At 40.6% G+C, this 22,193-nt stretch overlaps 1 protein-coding gene across 1 annotated transcript in view; it reads right to left on the reverse strand.

Annotated features, from left to right (window-relative positions):
- The window catches only part of LLGL1 (LLGL scribble cell polarity complex component 1), a 243,677-nt gene that overhangs the window by 71,960 nt on the left and 149,524 nt on the right, over positions 1-22,193 (reverse strand). Inside the window, exons 13-14 of the mRNA XM_053694694.1 lie at positions 2,035-2,139; positions 1,532-1,824 (exon numbers count right to left, since the gene is read on the reverse strand). Coding sequence (XP_053550669.1) covers positions 1,532-1,824; positions 2,035-2,139 — 398 coding nt within the window. The remainder of the gene's footprint in view (positions 1-1,531; positions 1,825-2,034; positions 2,140-22,193) is intronic.

The raw sequence follows: 22,193 nt of genomic DNA on the forward strand, positions 1-22,193 counted from the left end.
GGATAGTAGAATTGCCTCCGTCATGGACTTGAGAGAAGAAAGCAGGCAGCGGAGCGAAGTTTGACAACGCTGATTGCTTGAGGAGCTGTTAATCTGAGTCATGATGGTTTCGCAGAAAGACTCTCCCTTCATCTCCGGACTAAAATTCATCCACGCTCTCACTGAGAGGCTGACAGGACTACTTAAAACTCCTGTCCCATGCTGAAGAGCACTACCCTCCATAAGAGACAAAAAACAAATTCTGACACTTCTCTGCCAACCTCCTGGGACGAAAGGCAAAGAATGGCTGGGGGATGAGGGGAGTGGGAGTAGTATTTAAGCCTTTGGCTGAGGTGTCTTTACCTCCTCCTGGTGGCCAGGTTCTTATTTCCCAAAAGTAATGAATGCAGCTGTGGACTCTTTCCATTTAAGAAGAAAAATGTATAAATAGTGCGCTAGTGACACACTCCCTAGAGGCCAAAATACAAATTTTGTAACCTGTGTTTTCAAAATGCTGCAAATCTAATAACTGGTTTAGGCAGTTTTCAATACTTTGAAAACCTAGGTTACAGAATTTGCGTTTGGATCTCTAGGGAGCATGGAAGAAAGTTTTTTTTTTTTCCCCCTTTCATTTTTTTGCAAAACTCAGAGTTGTTTAAAGTCTTGTTAAAGGGATATGAAACCCAACAAATTCTATTGTGATTCAGACAGAGCATATCATTTTAAAACGTTTTTAATTTACTTTTAATTATCCAATTTGTTTTGCTCTCATGTTATTTTTTGTTGAAGAGATACCAAAAATAAGTGTCTGGAGCACTACATTGCAGGAAATGGTGCTGCCATCTAGTGCTCTTGCAAATGTATAAGATTCTTGTAAAACTGCTGCCATCTAGTGCTCTTGCAAATGTATAAGATTCTTATAAAACTGCTGCCATCTAGTGCTCTTGCAAATGTATAAGATTCTTGTAAAACTGCTGCCATCTAGTGCTCTTGCAAATGTATAAGATTCTTGTAAAACTGCTGCCATCTAGTGCTCTTGCAAATGTATAAGATTCTTGTAAAACTGCTGCCATCTAGTGCTCTTGCAGATGTATAAGATTCTTGTAAAACTGCTGCCATCTAGTGCTCTTGCAAATGTATAAGATTCTTGTAAAACTGCTGCCATCTAGTGCTCTTGCAAATGTATAAGATTCTTGTAAAACTGCTGCCATCTAGTGCTCTTGCAAATGTATAAGATTCTTATAAAACTGCTGCCATCTAGTGCTCCAGTCACGTGCCCGCTCCTGAGCTTATCTCCCTGCTTATAAAGAAAAGATAGCAAGATAAAGAAAATTTTATAACAGAAGTACATTACAAAGTTGTTTAAAGTTTATAGATTTTGTTTTATAAGATTTGTCAATTTTTTTCTCTCTCTCTCTTTTGCTTCATTTATAAAATATTCCTAATATGAACATAACCAAAAGCAAATGTGCACATGGTTCTCTCCAGGTTAGTATGTAATCCAATAATTCTGTATTCTAGTCCATTGTGAGCACAGATCACTGTAGGTTACCTCGCCAGCACAGTGTTCCTCCGTTGATAATCAAAGACTCCGAAACCATGGCTAGTGCCAAAAGCCACAAGATTCCACTCCGAGTGTAAGGATACAGCAGTGACGGCAGCGGGTGGCATACACTGTATTAACATGGTTGTCTGGAAACCTGGCAGGAAGAAGAGAGAAGTGTTCCGTGGCACAAGTCGGTCATGGCCTTTCCATGTGAAGCCCTCACGGTCCTGTAGAAGATCTACTGTGGCCACATTTACCATATGGTCAGATTTTTCATCACTCAAATCCATTAACAGAACCTGCACAGGAAATATTAACTGGTCAAATATCAACTGATAAAATGCCACAGACAAGGGAAACACAGAGATACAATTCCTAAAATGAGCACTGGTCAACAGGTTTGAATATATTATAGAGAGAGAGAGAGAGAGAGAGAGAGAGAGAGAGAGAGAGAGAGAGAAGATAGATTGCTAGAGATATTGACACGCACATATATGCTGCTCCATTACCTGCCCCGCTGTTCCTGCCACTAGCATCTTGCCACTGTACTTGCACAGAGCGATCTTCTGGATGCCCAATCGGGGATCATCACTGTACGGATCAAAGCAACCAACCTGATGAGAAAGAGAAAAAAGAAAATGTAGAGCCAGCATTTTCTGTATAAATCAGCAGTTAGAATTTATTAAACCCCTTAGTGACCAGACCATTTTTCAATTTTCTTACCGTTAAGGACCTGGGCTGTTTTTACATTTCTGCAGTGTTTGTGTTTAGCTGTAATTTTCCTATTACTCATTTACTGTAACCACACATTATATACTGTTTTTCCTGCCATTAAATGGACTTTCTAAAGATAACATTTTCATCATATAAATTTACTATAATTTTTTTTTTATAAAATATGATGAAAAAATTAAAAAAAACTACAACCACAAAAAAACACCCATGCTAAATAGTTTCTCAATTTTGTCCTGAGTTTACAAATACCCAATGTTTACATGTTCTTTGCAAGTTATAGGGCTATTTCCAAACCATTTTTTTAAAAAATTAACAAAAGTTACACTAACACTGTTAGGAACCCCTGAATAACCCTTCACATGTATATATATTTTTTTAGTAGACAACCCAAAGTATTGATCTAGGCCCATTTTGGTATTTTTCATGCCACCATTTCACTGCCAAATACAAACAAATAATAAAAAAAAAGTTCACTTTTTCACAAACTTAAGGTTTCTCACTGAAAAGATTCTCAAACAGCTTGTGCAATCATGCCACAAAAGGTTGTAAAAGCTTCTCTAGGGTTAATTTTAGCTTTAGAGTATAGATTACCCCCACACCTGACACATGCCACCCCCTGATCCCACCTTGATCCCTTTCAAACAGCTCTCTTCCCTCCCCCACCCTCAAATGGTCACCCCCATCTTAAGTACTGGCAGAAAGTCTGTCAATATGAAAATACGCCTTTTTAAATATTTTTTTATGGATATTTTATGTACTGTAGAATCCCCTCTTACCCCCCAATCAGCTCTCTAACCCTCCCCCCTCTAACTATTAGGTGCCATCTTATGTACTGGCAGCCGTCTGCCAGTACCCAGTTTAAAAGCAAAAACAGAAGCAGTGTAGCTGTCCTCCCTCATTACCCTACCCCCCTCCACCTCCAAGACCCCGTTCCTAATAGAGGATTCCCCTCTCCCTCCTCCCAGATCCCTTTCACCAATCAGCAAGCGCTATCCAGGTGCTGAACCAAAAATGTGCCGGCTCCTAATCTTATATTCCTGGGTTTTTTAAATAAAGATAGCAAGAGAACAAAGAAAAATTTATAATATGCGTAAAATAGAAAGTTGCATGCTCTGACTGATGGATGGAAAAAAAAAATATGCTTACCTGATAAATTAAATTTCTTTCAGAATATGGTGAGCCCACAGCTTGAGTAATTACTATTGGGAATATCACTCCTGGCCAGCAGGAGGCAAAGAGCACCACAGTTAAACTGCTAAGTATCACTCCCTTACCCACAACCCCCAGTCATTTGGCTGAAGGGAAATGGAGAAAAAGGAGTAACACAAGATGTAGAGGTGCCTATGGTTATAGTCAAAAGAACAACTGTCTTAAAATAAAGGGTGGGGCAGTGGCCTCACCATATCCGGAAATAAATTTATCAGCCAAGCATGAATTTTGTTTTTCTTTCCTAAGATATGGTGAGTCCACGGCTTCAGTAATAACTGTTGGGAACCAATACCCAAGCTAGAGGACACGGATAAATAGGGACAAGACAGGCAGTCCTAAACAGAAGGCACCACTGCTTGAAGAACCTTTCTCCCAAAAGAAGCCTCAGCTGAAGCAAAAAATATCAAATTTGGAAAAAGAATGTAGAGAAGACAAAATTGCAGCCTTGCAAATTTGTTCCACAGAAGCTTCAATTCTGAAAGCCCAAGAAGAGAAAACCACTCTTGTGGAATGATCCGCAATTCTCTCAGGAGGCTGCTGTCCAGCAGTCTCATAAGCCAAATGAATTATACTTCTTAACCAAAAGGGGTAGTAGCAGTAGCTTTCTGACCTTTACATTTCCCATTTTCGCCTGTAAGAATTTAAGAGCACGTACAACATCCAAATTGTGTAACAAACGTTCTTTGGAAGGAGGAGGATTAGGACACAGAGAGGGAAAAACAATTTCCTGATTGATATTTCTATTAGAAACAACCTTAGGAAGGAAACCTAACTTAGTACAAAGAACTGCCTTGTCGGCATGAAAAATAAGATAAGGGGTATCACACTGCAGAGTTGAGAGTTCCAAGACTCTTCAAGCAGAAGAGACAACAAGAAACAAAACCTTCCAAGATAACAACTTAATGTCTATGGAATGCAACGGCTAAAATGGAGCCAGCTGTAAACCTTTAAGAACAAGGTTAAGGCTCCAAGGAGGAGCAACAGACTTAAAAACAGGCCTGATTTTGACCAAGGCCTGCAAAAAGATTGCACATCTGCCAAACGTTTATGTAGTAATACTGAGAAAGCAGAAATCTGACCTTTCAGGGTAGACTGACATTCCCTTTTCCAGGCCTTCCTGAAAAAAAGATAAAATTCTAGGAATTCTAATTCTACTCCAAGGATTAGCCCTTGGATTCACACCAATAAAGATATTTACGCCATATCTTATGGTAAATCTTTCTAGTAACAGGCTTGTGAGCCTGAATCATGGTCTCAATGACCGACTCAGAAAAACCACGCTTAGACAGAATTAAGCGTTCAATCTCCAAGCAGTCCACTTCAGAGAAACGAGATTTGGATGAAGGAAGGGACCCAGAATCAGGAGGTCCTTCCTCAGAGGTAGTCTCCAAGGTGGGAAAGATTACATTTCCACTAGGTCTGCAAACCAGATCCTGCAAGGCCATGCAGGGGCTATTAGAATCACCAACGCCCTCTCCTGTTTGATACGAGCAATGACTCGTGGATGGAGAGCAAACTGAGGAAACGGGTAAGTCAACCTGAAAACCCAAGGAACCGCCAGAGCATCTATCAGAATGGCCTGCGGATCTCGACCTTGAACCGTACCTTGGAAGCTTGGGGTTCTGACGGGACGCCATCAGATCCAACTCTGGCACCCCCCATTTGAGGAATAAGTTGGAAAACACCTCCGGATAGAGTTCCCACTCCCCGGGATAAAAAGTCTGTCTGCTCAGAAAATCTACTTCCCAGTTGTCTACTCCTGGTAACCTCCTTCATGGCTAAGGAACTCAGAGTTTCTCCCTGGTGATTGATGTAAGCCACAGAGGTTATGTTGTCTGACTGGAACCTGATAAACTGGGCTGAGGTCAAGCCAATAGAGCATTGTAAATCACCCTCAACTCCAAGATGTTGATGGGAAGAGCAGACTCCTCCCGAGTCCAAAGGCCCTGAGCTTTTAACGAGTTCCAGACTGCTCCCCAGCCCAGCAGGCTGGCGTCCATGGTCAGGATCAACCAGGAATGTCTCCAAAAGCATGTGCCCTAAAACAGAGGTTACTGAGAAATCCACCACGGGAGAGAATCCCTTGACGACTGATCCAACTATTCTCTGAGATAGATCCGCATGGTCGCCATTCCATTGTCTGAGCATGCACAACTGGAGAGCTCTCAAATGGAATCGAGCAAAAAGAATGATCTCCATGGAAGCCCCCATCAGACAGATTACCTCCATACATTGAGCCACTGAAGGATAAGCAGTAGCCTTAAGAGAGGCAAGGAGGAAATTATTTTGTTTTTCCTGACCTGCATGGTCTCCCCAACTGGAAGAAAAAGCACTTACCTGCTCTGCTGCCCGGCATGTAGACAGTTACAAGGTATGAGAAGACACAGTTCCTCACAGAGACCTTTGAAAAAACATAATTTATGCTTACCTGATAAATTTATTTCTCTTGTAGTGTATCCAGTCCACGGATCATCCATTACTTATGGGATATTAACTCCTCCCCAACAGGAAGTGCAAGAGGATTCACCCAGCAGAGCTGCTATATAGCTCCTCCCCTAACTGCCATTACCAGTCATTCGACCGAAAACATGCAGAGAAAGGAAAACCATAGGGTGCAGTGGTGACTGTAGTTTAATGGAAAAATTATCTGCCTTAAAGTGACAGGGCGGGCCGTGGACTGGATACACTACAAGAGAAATAAATTTATCAGGTAAGCATAAATTATGTTTTCTCTTGTTAAGTGTATCCAGTCCACGGATCATCCATTACTTATGGGATACCAATACCAAAGCTAAAGTACACGGATGACGGGAGGGACAGGCAGGCTCTTTATACGGAAGGAACCACTGCCTGAAGAACCTTTCTCCCAAAAACAGCCTCCGAAGAAGCAAAAGTGTCAAATTTGTAAAATTTGGAAAAAGTATGAAGAGAAGACCAAGTTGCAGCCTTGCAAATCTGTTCAACAGAAGCCTCATTCTTAAAGGCCCAAGTGGAAGCCACAGCTCTAGTAGAATGTGCTGTAATTCTTTCAGGAGGCTGCTGTCCAGCAGTCTCATAGGCTAACCGTATTATGCTACGAAGCCAAAAGGAGAGAGAGGTAGCCGAAGCTTTTTGACCTCTCCTCTGACCAGAATAAACGACAAACAGGGAAGACGTTTGTCGAAAATCCTTAGTTGCCTGTAGATAAAATTTCAGGGCACGGACTACATCTAGATTGTGTAGCAGACGTTCCTTTTTCGAAGAAGGATTAGGACACAAAGATGGAACCACAATCTCTTGATTGATATTCCTGTTAGTGACCACCTTAGGTAGGAACCCAGGTTTAGTACGCAGAACTACCTTGTCTGAATGAAAAATCAGATAAGGAGAATCACAATGTAAGGCAGATAACTCAGAGACTCTTCGAGCCGAGGAAATCGCCATTAAAAACAGAACTTTCCAAGATAACAACTTGATATCAATGGAATGAAGGGGTTCAAACGGAACCCCCTGTAAAACATTAAGAACTAAGTTCAAACTCCATGGTGGAGCAACAGTTTTAAACACAGGCTTGATCCTAGCTAAAGCCTGACAAAAAGCTTGAACGTCCGGAACTTCTGACAGACGTTTGTGTAAAAGAATGGACAGAGCTGAAATCTGTCCCTTTAAGGAACTAGCGGATAAACCCTTTTCTAAACCTTCTTGTAGAAAAGACAATATCCTCTGAATCCTAACCTTACTCCATGAGTAACTCTTGGATTCGCACCAATATAAGTATTTGCGCCATATCTTATGGTAAATCTTTCTGGTAACAGGCTTCCTAGCCTGTATTAAGGTATCAATAACTGACTCAGAAAAACCACGTTTTGATAAAATCAAGCGTTCAATTTCCAAGCAGTCAGCTTCAGAGAAATTAGATTTTGATGTTTGAAGGGACCCTGGATCAGAAGGTCCTGTTTCAGAGGTAGCGACCAAGGTGGACAGGATGACATGTCCACTAGATCTGCATACCAAGTCCTGCGTGGCCATGCAGGCGCTATTAGAATCACTGATGCTCTCTCCTGTTTGATCCTGGCAATCAATCGAGGAAGCATCGGGAAGGGTGGAAACACATAAGCCATCCCGAAGGTCCAAGGTGCTGTCAAAGCATCTATCAGAACCGCTCCCGGATCCCTGGATCTGGACCCGTAACGAGGAAGCTTGGCGTTCTGTCGAGACGCCATGAGATCTATCTCTGGTTTGCCCCAACGTCGAAGTATTTGGGCAAAGCCCTCCGGATGAAGTTCCCACTCCCCCGGATGAAAAGTCTGACGACTTAAGAAATCCGCCTCCCGGTTCTCCACTCCCGGGATGTGGATTGCTGACAGGTGGCAAGAGTGAGACTCTGCCCAGCGAATTATCTTTGATACTTCCATCATTGCTAGGGAGCTTCTTGTCCCTCCCTGATGGTTGATGTAAGCTACAGTCGTGATGTTGTCCGACTGAAACCTGATGAACCCCCGAGTTGTTAACTGGGGCCAAGCCAGAAGGGCATTGAGAACTGCTCTCAATTCCAGAATGTTTATTGGTAGGAGACTCTCCTCCTGATTCCATTGTCCCTGAGCCTTCAGAGAATTCCAGACAGCGCCCCAACCTAGTAGGCTGGCGTCTGTTGTTACAATTGTCCAGTCCGGCCTGCTGAATGGCATCCCCCTGGACAGATGTGGCCGAGAAAGCCACCATAGAAGAGAATTTCTGGTCTCTTGATCCAGATTCAGAGTAGGGGACAAGTCTGAGTAATCCCCATTCCACTGACTTAGCATGCACAATTGCAGCGGTCTGAGATGTAGGCGTGCAAAGGGTACTATGTCCATTGCTGCTACCATTAAGCCGATCACCTCCATGCATTGAGCTACTGACGGGTGTTGAATGGAATGAAGGACACGGCATGCATTTTGAAGCTTTGTTAACCTGTCTTCTGTCAGGTAAATCTTCATTTCTACAGAATCTATAAGAGTCCCCAAGAAGGGAACTCTTGTGAGTGGAAAGAGAGAACTCTTCTTTTCGTTCACCTTCCATCCATGCGACCTTAGAAATGCCAGTACTAACTCTGTATGAGACTTGGCAGTTTGAAAGCTTGAAGCTTGTATCAGAATGTCGTCTAGGTACGGAGCTACCGCAATTCCTCGCGGTCTTAGTACCGCCAGAAGAGCACCCAGAACCTATGTGAAGATTATCGGAGCCGTAGCCAATCCGAATGGAAGAGCTACAAACTGGTAATGCCTGTCTAGAAAGGCAAACCTTAGATACCGGTAATGATCTTTGTGAATCGGTATGTGAAGGTAAGCATCCTTTAAATCCACTGTGGTCATGTACTGACCCTTTTGGATCATGGGTAAAATTGTCCGAATAGTTTCCATTTTGAACGATGGAACTCTTAGGAATTTGTTTAGGATCTTTAAATCCAAGATTGGCCTGAAAGTTCCCTCTTTTTTGGGAACCACAAACAGATTTGAGTAAAACCCTTGTCCTTGTTCCGACCGCGGAACCGGATGGATCACTCCCATTAATAAAAGATCTTGTACGCAGCGTAGAAACGCCTCTTTCTTTATTTGGTTTGTTGACAACCTTGACAGATGAAATCTCCCTCTTGGGGGAGAGAATTTGAAGTCTAGAAGGTATCCCTGAGATATGATCTCTAACGCCCAGGGATCCTGGACATCTCTTGCCCAAGCCTGGGCGAAGAGAGAAAGTCTGCCCCCCACTAGATCCGTTCCCGGATCGGGGGCCCTCGATTCATGCTGTCTTAGGGGCAGCAGCAGGTTTCCTGGCCTGCTTGCCCTTGTTCCAGGACTGGTTAGGTCTCCAGCCTTGTCTGTAGCGAGCAACAGCTCCTTCCTGTTTTGGTGCAGAAGAAGTTGATGCTGCTCCTGCTTTGAAATTACGAAAGGAACAAAAATTAGACTGTCTAGCCTTAGGTTTGGCTCTGTCTTGAGGCAGGGCATGGCCTTTACCTCCTGTAATGTCAGCGATAATTTCTTTCAACCCGGGCCCGAATAAGGTCTGCCCTTTGAAAGGTATATTAAGCAATTTAGATTTAGAAGTAACGTCAGCTGACCAGGATTTTAGCCACAGTGCTCTGCGTGCCTGAATGGCGAATCCGGAATTCTTAGCCGTAAGTTTAGTTAAATGTACTACGGCATCTGAAATAAATGAGTTAGCTAACTTAAGGGCTTTAAGCTTGTGTGTAATCTCATCTAATGGAGCTGATTCAAGTGTCTCTTCCAGAGACTCAAACCAAAATGCTGCTGCAGCCGTGACAGGCGCAATGCATGCAAGAGGTTGCAATATAAAACCTTGTTGAACAAACATTTTCTTAAGGTAACCCTCTAACTTTTTATCCATTGGATCTGAAAAGGAACAGCTATCCTCCACCGGGATAGTGGTACGCTTAGCTAAAGTAGAAACTGCTCCCTCCACCTTAGGGACCGTTTGCCATAAGTCCCGTGTAGTGGCGTCTATTGGAAACATCTTTCTAAATATCGGAGGGGGTGAGAACGGCACACCGGGTCTATCCCACTCCTTAGTAACAATTTCAGCAAGTCTCTTAGGTATAGGAAAAAACGTCAGTACTCGCCGGTACCGCAAAATATTTATCCAACCTACACATTTTCTCTGGTATTGCAACTGTGTTACAATCATTCAGAGCCGCTAACACCTCCCCTAGTAATACACGGAGGTTTTCCAGCTTAAATTTAAAATTTGAAATATCTGAATCCAGTTTGTTTGGATCAGAACCGTCACCCGCAGAATGAAGCTCTCCGTCCTCATGTTCTGCAAATTGTGACGCAGTGTCTGACATGGCCCTAATATTATCAGCGCACTCTGTTCTCACCCCAGAGTGATCACGCTTACCTCTTAGTTCTGGTAATTTAGCCAAAACTTCAGTCATAACAGTAGCCATATCCTGTAATGTGATTTGTAATGGCCGCCCAGATGTACTCGGCGCTACAATATCACGCACCTCCCGAGCGGGAGATGCAGGTACTGACACGTGAGGCGAGTTAGTCGGCATAACTCTCCCCTCGTTGTTTGGTGAAATATGTTCAATTTGTACAGATTGACTTTTATTTAAAGTAGCATCAATACAGTTAGTACATAAATTTCTATTGGGCTCCACTTTGGCTTTAGCACATATAGCACAGATATCTTCCTCTGAATCAGACATGTTTAACACACTAGCAAATAAACTAGCAACTTGGAAATACTTTTCAAGTAATTTACTATAATATGAAAACGTACTGTGCCTATAAGAAGCACAGAAAAAGTTATGACAGTTGAAAATTAATAAACTGAAAAGTTATAGCATCAAATCTTTGTAAAAAACACAATTTTAGCAAAGGATTGCTCCCATTAGCAAAGGATAACTAACCCTGATAGCAGAAAAAAAAAAAAAAAAAATACAGAAATAAACGTTTTTTTATCACAGTCAACTACAATCTCACAGCTCTGCTGTGAGTGATTACCTCCCTCAAAACAAGTTTTGAAGACCCCTGAGTTCTGTAGAGATGAACCGGATCATGCAGGGAAGACAAACTTCTGACTGAATTTTTTGATGCGTAGCAAAAGCGCCAAAAAAGGCCCCTCCCCCTCACACATAACAGTGAGAGAGATCAGTAAACTGTCATAAATTAAATAAAACGACTGCCAAGTGGAAAAAAAAATAGTGCCCAAAACATTTTTTCACCCAGTACCTCAGAAAATTAAACGATTTTACATGCCAGCAAAAAACGTTTAACATTAATAAATTGAGTGTTATTAAAAAGCCTGTTGCTAGTCCCTGCAAATTAGGCTAAAGTTTTATGCATACAGTATAATTCCAGTGAAGTGCCATTCCCCAGAATACTGAAGTGTAAAATATACATACATGACAGCCTGATACCAGTTGCTGCTACTGCATTTAAGGCTGAGTTTACATTATATCGGTATGGCAGAATTTTCTCATCAATTCCATTGTCAGAAAATAATAAGCTGCTACATACCTCTTTGCAGATTAATCTGCCCGCTGTCCCCTGATCTGAAGTTTACCGAGAAACAGCAATATGATCTTAACTACTCCGGCTAAAATCATAGAAAAACTCAGGTAGATTCTTCTTCAAATTCTACCAGAGAAGGAATAACACACTCCGGTGCTATTATAAAATAACAAACTTTTGATTGAAGGTATGAAACTAAGTATAATCACCACAGTCCTCTCACACATCCTATCTATTCGTTGGGTGCAAGAGAATGACTGGTAATGGCAGTTAGGGGAGGAGCTATATAGCAGCTCTGCTGGGTGAATCCTCTTGCACTTCCTGTTGGGGAGGAGTTAATATCCCATAAGTAATGGATGATCCGTGGACTGGATACACTTAACAAGAGAAAGAAAGAAAAGCGTAGCCAACTCTGGCTTTCTAAACTAGGGCAGCAATTGTTAGGAAAATGCAGAACGTACCTCTTTACAAGTTCCTAACTGCTTAAAAGCCACCACTACTCAACTGCAAGAAATGACGTGGAATACGGCTATACCCCAAAACTTGCTTCTAGATGAAATAAAAAATGTTCTTCAGACACCTAAACTTCACCTCCTCAATGCACTGAAGGCAAAAAGAATGACTGGGGGTTGTGAGTAAGGGAGTGATACTTAGTTTAACTGTGGTGCTCTTTGCCTCCTCCTGGCCAGGAGAGATATTCCCAACAGTAATTACTCAAGCGGTGGACTCACAATATCTTAGGAAAAAAATTAGGCTTGGTGCCCCTTTAAAGTTTATGTATGTATTTATGTATATTTCTGTGAACATTACATATATATTTATGTGTGTATATAGGTTTGTAAATAGATATACAGATATAACATATAAATACATATGTAGACAAACATATCTGTATACATATTTAGACATGTATGTATCTCTTTATTAAAGTCCTTTGTCTGCCTTTTTTATTCTAACACCTGAGAACTCATATTTGAGTCTTAATAACTTTGAGCAATATTACTTAAAATTTATTTGATGGTGTTATGAGTGTAACTGTACTTTGCAATGTATTTTTGATGTGTTTAGCGACACATTTTTGTTTTGCGAAAGAGTTAACCAGAGCTCAGAGGATGGGCTTTCCTGACAACGTGTTAACTTCAATTGCGCTCAAGCTATCGTTTACTTTTAGTTTGTATACAAGTGAAAAACCCGACAAAACAGAAACACCCGCGATAAACCCCTTTTCGCTCAAGTGTAACTGTTAGCGTGCCACTCGTAATCTGGCCCAAATGTTTGCATTCAATGTCCCTACTAGTATATTAGTGCAGTCCCAAGACCAACATTTCATGGCTTTTATTTGTGCATAAGCAGCTTTCTGCACAGTTATATTTTATACAGATATCGGGCTAGATTACAAATTAAGCACAAATTTGTGCTTACGCGAGCGCGATATTTGCGCTTAACTTGGCAATAACAGGGAATGTAAATGTGCGCTGGTATTACAAGTAAGGCACAAATGCGAGCTGGGGTTCGGAGAAAACAGTTCCCCATTATCTCCTATGTAAAGGCACTTTAGGTGCCTTTTTTTTTTTTTTACTAACACCCAACATACCCTCACTTTAACCCCCTTATAACTGCTTTGTGCAGTTATATTTTAAAAAGTCCAAATGCTCATGTATATATATTATGTTACTGCACTGTCCTCTTTACTTTGGGGGCTTTTAATTTATTTTTTACCAAAAAGGTCTGACCTCTGGTTAATTGCACTTAGTGCAAAGTGAAATTGCGAGCTTGTGGTTGCATTAACCAGCCACTTGTAATGGCTGGTTATTTAACGTGGACCTGTAAACTGGCAAATCTGCCCCTTTACAGGCGCACAGTAAACTAGCGCCTCACTTGTAATCTAGCCCATAATCTCTCTACGTATACACAAAAACAAAAATTAATCTACAGAATGCCCAATCTTACTCTGAAAAAAAACTTCAGACAAACCCACTCTTAGAGATGAAAAAAAAAAAAAAAAAAAAGCCACAGAGAGCCGACAATAAAAGTGGGTTATGACTTCAGATTTCATTATACAAAATAACTAATCTGATCAAACTGCAGGTTTACTGCATTAAATCAAGTCACAAGAGTTTGAAATAACAAGATCTTTTTGTGTGTAAATATTTCTAGTATCCTCCGATGATCCCTATCCCGCCCTTTATCAACCCTTACTGGAAACAAAAGCAAATTATCTACAAATAAATTATTTCTCCCCCGTGAGACAAGTGTTCCTGGACAGGTGCTCAAACACAACATGCTATGAGACATCTCCCTGCCAAACACTCTCTCAAGGTGAGAAAACAGCACCCCGGGAATTACAGGCCACATGCTGTAAAACTGTTCAGCCCAACATCCTGCACGTGCCAAGCTTTAACTGGGAGTTGCTTACAAATGCAGCTGTTCTTTAACCTCTTCCGTACCAGTAAACCACAAAAGTCATAAAGGATTATAAGCCATTATATATGTACATTTTTATCTGGGACATACAGGAGTTCTTTGGCTTATTTTATACCTGGTGTATCACTAATTCTGCTGTCAAAACCTCTTCCTATAAAACCAAGCATCTTACTGGCCTAACATGCTCTACAACTCCATATTTCTTTCATGTAATTAGCAAGAGTCCATGAGCTAGTGATGTATGGGATATACATTCCTACCAGAAGGGGCAAAGTTTCCCAAACCTCAAAATGCCTATAAATACACCCCTCACCACACCCACAAATCAGTTTTACAAACTTTGCCTCCTATGGAGGTGGTGAAGTAAGTTTGTGCTAGATTCTACGTTGATATGCGCTCCGCAGCAAGTTGGAGCCCGGTTTTCCTCTCAGCGTGCAGTGAATGTCAGAGGGATGTGAGGAGAGTATTGCCTATTTGAATGCAGTGATCTCCTTCTACGGGGGCTATTTCATAGGTTCTCATCTCTTACCTCCCTTTTCAGATCGACGATATACTCTTATATATATACAATTACCTCTGCTGATTTTCGTTTCAGTACTGGTTTGGCTTTCTACAAACATGTAGATGAGTGTCCTGGGGTAAGTAAGTCTTATTTTCTGTGACACTCCTAGCTATGGTTGGGCACTTTTTTTAATAAAGTTCTAAATATATGTATTCAAACATTTATTTGCCTTGACTCAGGATGTTCAACATTCCTTATTTTCAGACAGTCAGTTTCATATTTGGGATAATGCACTTGAATCAATTATTTTTCTTACCTTAAAAATTTGACTTTTTTCCCTGTGGGCTGTTAGGCTCGCGGGGGCTGAAAATGCTTCATTTTATTGCGTCATTTTTGGCGCGGATTTTTTTGGCGCAAAAAATCTTTCTGTTTCCGGCGTCATACGTGTCGCCGGAAGTTACGTCATTTTTTGACGTTCTCTTGCGCCAAAAATGTCGGCGTTCCGGACGTGGCATCATTTTGGCGCCAAAAGCATTTAGGCGCCAAATAATGTGGGCGTCTTATTTGGCGCTAAAAAAATATGGGCGTCGCCTTTGTCTCCACATTATTTAAGTCTCTTTTTTCTTTGCTTCTGGTTGCTAGAAGCTTGTTCCTTGGCATTTTTTCCCATTCCTGAAACTGTCATTTAAGGAATTTGATCAATTTTGCTTTACATGTTGTTTTTTCTCTTACATATTGCAAGATGTCTCACGTTGCATCTGAGTCAGAAGATACTTCAGGAAAATCGTTGTCTGGTGCTGGAACTACCAAAGCTAAGTGTATCTGCTGTAAACTTTTGGTAGCTGTTCCTCCAGCTGTTGTTTGTATTAATTGTCATGACAAACTTGTTAATGCAGATAATATTTCCTTTAGTAATGTACCATTACCTGTTGCAGTTCCATCAACATCTAATGTTCAGAATGTTCCTGATAACATAAGAGATTGGACATTAAATTACTTTCTTGGAAAGTTTTGTTCCTTTTGGCAATCTCTTCTGCCAGAAGAGTCTCTGAATTATCTGCTCTTTCTTGTGAGTCTCCTTTTCTGATTTTTCATCAGGATAATGCGGTGTTGCGAACTTCTTTTGAATTTTTACCTAAGGTTGTGAATTCCAACAACATTAGTAGAGAAATTGTGGTTCCCTCATTATGTCCTAATCCTAAGAATTCTAAGGAGAAATAGTTGCATTCTTTGGATGTTGTTAGAGCTTTGAAATATTATGTTGAAGCTACTAAGTCTTTCCGAAAGACTTCTAGTCTATTTGTTATCTTTTCCGGTTCTAGAAAAGGCCAGAAAGCTTCTGCCATTTCTTTGGCATCTTGGTTGAAATCTTTAATTCATCATGCCTATGTCGAGTCGGGTAAAACTCCGCCTCAAAGGATTACAGCTCATTCTACTAGGTCAGTTTCTACTTCCTGGGCGTTTAGGAATGAAGCTTCGGTTGATCAGATTTGCAAAGCAGCAACTTGGTCCTCTTTGCATACTTTTACTAAATTCTACCATTTTGATGTATTTTCTTCTTCTGAAGCAGTTTTTGGTAGAAAAGTACTTCAGGCAGCGGTTTCAGTTTGAATCTTCTGTTTATGTTTTTCATTAAACTTTATTTTGGGTGTGGATTATTTTCAGCAGGAATTGGCTGTCTTTATTTTTATCCCTCCCTCTCTAGTGACTCTTGCGTGGAAAGATCCACATCTTGGGTAGTCATTATCCCATACGTCACTAGCTCATGGACTCTAGCTAATTACATGAAAGAAAACATAATTTATGTAAGAACTTACCTGATAAATTCATTTCTTTCATATTAGCAAGAGTCCATGAGGCCCGCCCTTTTTTGTGGTGGTTATGATTTTTTTGTATAAAGCACAATTATTCCAATTCCTTATTTTATATGCTTTCGCACATTTTTCTTATCACCCCACTTCTTGGCTATTCGTTAAACTGATTTGTGGGTGTGGTGAGGGGTGTATTTGTAGGCATTTTGAGGTTTGGGAAACTTTGCCCCTCCTGGTAGGAATGTATATCCCATACATCACTAGCTCATGGACTCTTGCTAATATGAAAGAAATGAATTTATCAGGTACGTTCGTACATAAATTATGTTTTTGTTTTTATGAACCAAAAGGACGATAAGCAAGCAGAAGGATATATAGAGAAAATTAGAAATGAAAGGAAAAAAAAAACAAAAAAAAAAAAAAAAAAAAACATAATTTATGTAAGAACTTACCTGATAAATTCATTTCTTTCATATTAACAAGAGTCCATGAGCTAGTGACGTATGGGATATACATTCCTACCAGGAGGGGCAAAGTTTCCCAAACCTTAAAATGCCTATAAATACACCCCTCACCACACCCACAAATCAGTTTAACGAATAGCCAAGAAGTGGGGTGATAAGAAAAAAAGTGCGAAGCATATAAAATAAGGAATTGGAATAATTGTGCTTTATACAAAAAAATCATAACCACCACAAAAAAGGGTGGGCCTCATGGACTCTTGTTAATATGAAAGAAATGAATTTATCAGGTAAGTTCTTACATAAATTATGTTTTCTTTCATGTAATTAACAAGAGTCCATGAGCTAGTGACGTATGGGATAATGACTACCCAATATGTGGATCTTTCCACACAAGAGTCACTAGAGAGGGAGGGATAAAATAAATACAGCCAATTCCTGCTGAAAATAATCCACACCCAAAATAAAGTTTAACAAAAAACATAAGCAGAAGATTCAAACTGAAACCGCTGCCTGAAGAACTTTTCTACCAAAAACTGCTTCAGAAGAAGAAAATACATCAAAATGGTAGAATTTAGTAAAAGTATGCAAAGAGGACCAAGTTGCTGCTTTGCAGATCTGGTCAACCGAAACTTCATTCCTAAACGCCCAGGAAGTAGAAACTGACCTAGTAGAATGAGCTGTAATTCTTTGAGGCGGAATTTTACCCGACTCAACATAGGCAAGATGAATTAAAGATTTCAACCAAGATGCCAAAGAAATGGCAGAAGCTTTCTGGCCTTTCCTAGAACCGGAAAAGATAACAAATAGACTAGAAGTCTTACGGAAAGATTTCGTAGCTTCAACATAATATTTCAAAGCTCTAACAACATCCAAAGAATGCAATGATTTCTCCTTAGAATTCTTAGGATTAGGACATAATGAAGGAACCACAATTTCTCTACTAATGTTGTTGGAATTCACAACTTTAGGTAAAAATTCAAAAGAAGTTCGCAACACCGCCTTATCCTGATGAAAAATCAGAAAAGGAGACTCACACGAAAGAGCAGATAATTCAGAAACTCTTCTAGCAGAAGAGATGGCCAAAAGGAACAAAACTTTCCAAGAAAGTAATTTAATGTCCAATGAATGCATAGGTTCAAACGGAGGAGCTTGAAGAGCTCCCAAAACCAAATTCAAACTCCATGGAGGAGAAATTGACTTAATGACAGGTTTTATACGAACCAAAGCTTGTACAAAACAATGAATATCAGGAAGAATAGCAATCTTTCTGTGAAAAAGAACAGAAAGAGCGGAGATTTGTCCTTTCAAAGAACTCGCGGACAAACCCTTATCTAAACCATCCTGAAGAAACTGTAAAATTCTCGGTATTCTAAAAGAATGCCAAGAAAAATGATGAGAAAGACACCAAGAAATATAAGTCTTCCAGACTCTATAATATATCTCTCGAGATACAGATTTACGAGCCTGTAACATAGTATTAATCACGGAGTCAGAGAAACCTCTATGACCAAGAATCAAGCGTTCAATCTCCATACCTTTAAATTTAAGGATTTCAGATCCGGATGGAAAAAAGGACCTTGAGACAGAAGGTCTGGTCTTAACGGAAGAGTCCATGGTTGGCAAGATGCCATCCGGACAAGATCCGCATACCAAAACCTGTGAGGCCATGCCGGAGCTATTAGCAGAACAAACGAGCATTCCCTCAGAATCTTGGAGATTACTCTTGGAAGAAGAACTAGAGGCGGAAAGATATAGGCAGGATGATACTTCCAAGGAAGTGATAATGCATCCACTGCCTCCGCCTGAGGATCCCGGGATCTGGACAGATACCTGGGAAGTTTCTTGTTTAGATGAGAGGCCATCAGATCTATCTCTGGGGGCCCCCACATTTGAACAATCTGAAGAAATACCTCTGGGTGAAGAGACCATTCGCCCGGATGCAACGTTTGGCGACTGAGATAATCCGCTTCCCAATTGTCTACACCTGGGATATGAACCGAAGAGATTAGACAGGAGCTGGATTCCGCCCAAACCAAAATTCGAGATACTTCTTTCATAGCCAGAGGACTGTGAGTCCCTCCTTGATGATTGATGTATGCCACAGTTGTGACATTGTCTGTCTGAAAACAAATGAACGATTCTCTCTTCAGAAGAGGCCAAAACTGAAGAACTCTGAAAACTGCACGGAGTTCCAAGATATTGATCGGTAATCTCACCTCCTGAGATTCCCAAACTCCTTGTGCCGTCAGAGATCCCCACACAGCTCCCCAACCTGTGAGACTTGCATCTGTTGAAATTATAGTCCAGGTCGGAAGAACAAAAGAAGCCCCCTGAATTAAACGATGGTGATCTGTCCACCACGTTAGAGAGTGCCGAACAATCGGTTTTAAAGATATTAATTGATATATCTTCGTGTAATCCCTGCACCATTGGTTCAGCATACAGAGCTGAAGAGGTCGCATGTGAAAACGAGCAAAGGGGATCGCGTCCGATGCAGCAGTCATAAGACCTAGAATTTCCATGCATAAGGCTACCGAAGGGAATGATTGAGACTGAAGGTTTCGACAGGCTGTAATCAATTTTAGACGTCTCTTGTCTGTTAAAGACAAAGTCATGGACACTGAATCTATCTGGAAACCCAGAAAGGTTACCCTTGTTTGAGGAATCAAAGAACTTTTTGGTAAATTGATCCTCCAACCATGATCTTGAAGAAACAACACAAGTCGATTCGTATGAGACTCTGCTAAATGTAAAGACGGAGCAAGTACCAAGATATCGTCCAAATAAGGAAATACCACAATACCCTGTTCTCTGATTACAGACAGAAGGGCACCGAGAATCTTTGTGAAAATTCTTGGAGCTGTAGCAAGGCCAAACGGTAGAGCCACAAATTGGTAATGCTTGTCTAGAAAAGAGAATCTCAGGAACTGATAATGATCTGGATGAATCGGAATATGCAGATATGCATCATGTAAATCTATTGTGGACATATAATTCCCTTGCTGAACAAAAGGCAATATAGTCCTTACAGTTACCATCTTGAACGTTGGTATCCTTACATAACGATTCAATAATTTTAGATCCAGAACTGGTCTGAAGGAATTCTCCTTCTTTGGTACAATGAAGAGATTTGAATAAAACCCCATCCCCTGTTCCGGAACTGGAACTGGCATAATTACTCCAGCCAACTCTAGATCTGAAACACAATTCAGAAATGCTTGAGCTTTCACTGGATTTACTGGGACATGGGAAAGAAAAAATCTCTTTGCAGGAGGTCTCATCTTGAAACCAATTCTGTACCCTTCTGAAACAATGTTCTGAATCCAAAGATTGTGAACAGAACTGATCCAAATTTCTTTGAAAAAACGTAACCTGCCCCCTACCAGCTGAACTGGAATGAGGGCCGTACCTTCATGTGAACTTAGAAGCAGGCTTTGCCTTTCTAGCAGGCTTGGATTTATTCCAGACTGGAGATGGTTTCCAAACTGAAACTGCTCCTGAGGACGAAGGATCAGGCTTTTGTTCTTTGTTGAAACGAAAGGAACGAAAACGATTGTTAGCCCTGTTTTTACCTTTAGACTTTTTATCCTGTGGTAAAAAAGTTCCTTTCCCACCAGTAACAGTTGAAATAATAGAATCCAACTGAGAACCAAATAATTTGTTTCCCTGGAAAGAAATGGAAAGTAGAGTTGATTTAGAAGCCATATCAGCATTCCAAGTCTTAAGCCATAAAGCTCTTCTGGCTAAGATAGCCAGAGACATAAATCTAACATCAACTCTAATAATATCAAAAATGGCATCACAGATGGCGCCTAAATGCTTTTGGCGCCAAAAATGACGCCACATCCGGAACGCCGACATTTTTGGCGCAAAATAACGTCAAAAAAATGACGCAACTTCCGGCGACACGTATGACGCCGGAAACGGAAATGAATTTTTGCGCCAAAAAAGTCCGCGCCAAGAATGACGCAATAAAATGAAGCATTTTCAGCCCCCGCGAGCCTAACAGCCCACAGGGAAAAAAGTCAAATTTTTGAGGTAAGAAAAATAAGATAATTAAAGCATAATCCCAAATATGAAACTGACTGTCTGGAAATAAGGAAAGTTGAACATTCTGAGTCAAGGCAAATAAATGTTTGAATACATATATTTAGAACTTTATAAATAAAGTGCCCAACCATAGCTTAGAGTGTCACAGAAAATAAGACTTACTTACCCCAGGACACTCATCTACATGTTTGTAGAAAGCCAAACCAGTACTGAAACGAGAATCAGTAGAGGAAATGGTAAATATAAGAGTATATCGTCGATCTGAAAAGGGAGGTAAGAGATGAATCTCTACGACCGATAACAGAGAACCTTATGAAATAGACCCCGTAGAAGGAGATCACTGCATTCAATAGGCAATACTCTCCTCACATCCCTCTGACATTCACTGCACGCTGAGAGGAAAACCGGGCTCCAACTTGCTGCGGAGCGCATATCAACGTAGAATCTAGCACAAACTTACTTCACCACCTCCCTTGGAGGCAAAGTTTGTAAAACTGATTTGTGGGTGTGGTGAGGGGTGTATTTATAGGCATTTTAAGGTTTGGGAAACTTTGCCCCTCCTGGTAGGAATGTATATCCCATACGTCACTAGCTCATGGACTCTTGTTAATTACATGAAAGAAAAAAAAAAGGGAGAAAAAGCACGAGCGAGAGAAAGAAAGAGCGTGAGCAAAAGAGAACTTTTTCACTACACCTCTTACTTATATACAGGGTTTGAAATATCCAGTGGTCCTGGACGACTTCGAAATTGCAGTGGACGAATTAGAAAGTTGACTTTTTCCTATCTTTAACATTGAGTGGACTAGTAACTTCTCTCTGGGCTAGTAGCTATTAACCCCCGACTAGTAAACCATAGTGATCTTTTCCCTCCCTGCTTACATACATACACATACTACATCGAAGTAATCATGTAGGAAATGTTCTTACAACACAGCATTTAACTCACCTCTAATGTCCATAGATTTATTTCTGTTTCAGTAATTTACCAAGAGTAAAATGGTTAAATAGGACGTAAAATAACTGGGGGTAAAATAAAGTAACCTACATTTATTGGATGTTCGTGTAATTTCAGAGCCATTCAGACAAGACATGTTAAGATTGAACATTTCAGATATTGACAGGGGAGGTGGTCTGACAAATGGTTCTGCTGGCCAGTTACGAGCAATGCAGAATGTACAGTTAAAGGGACACTGTACTCAAAAAATGTTCTTTTGTGATTCACATAGAGCATGCATTTTTAAGCAACTTTCTAATTTACTTCTATTATCAAATTTTCTTCATTCTCTTGGTATGTTTATTTGAAAAGCAAGAATGTAAGTTTAGATGCCGGCCCATTTTTGGTGAACAACCTGGGTTGTCCTTGCTGATTGGTCAGCAACAATAAACAAGTGCTGTCCATGGTACTGAAACAAACATTTGCTGGCTCCTTAACTGAGATGCCTTCTTTTTCAAATAAAGATAGCAAGAGAACAAATTAAA

The sequence above is a fragment of the Bombina bombina genome, chromosome 11, assembly GCF_027579735.1.
Source record: "Bombina bombina isolate aBomBom1 chromosome 11, aBomBom1.pri, whole genome shotgun sequence".
NCBI lineage: Eukaryota > Metazoa > Chordata > Amphibia > Anura > Bombinatoridae > Bombina > Bombina bombina.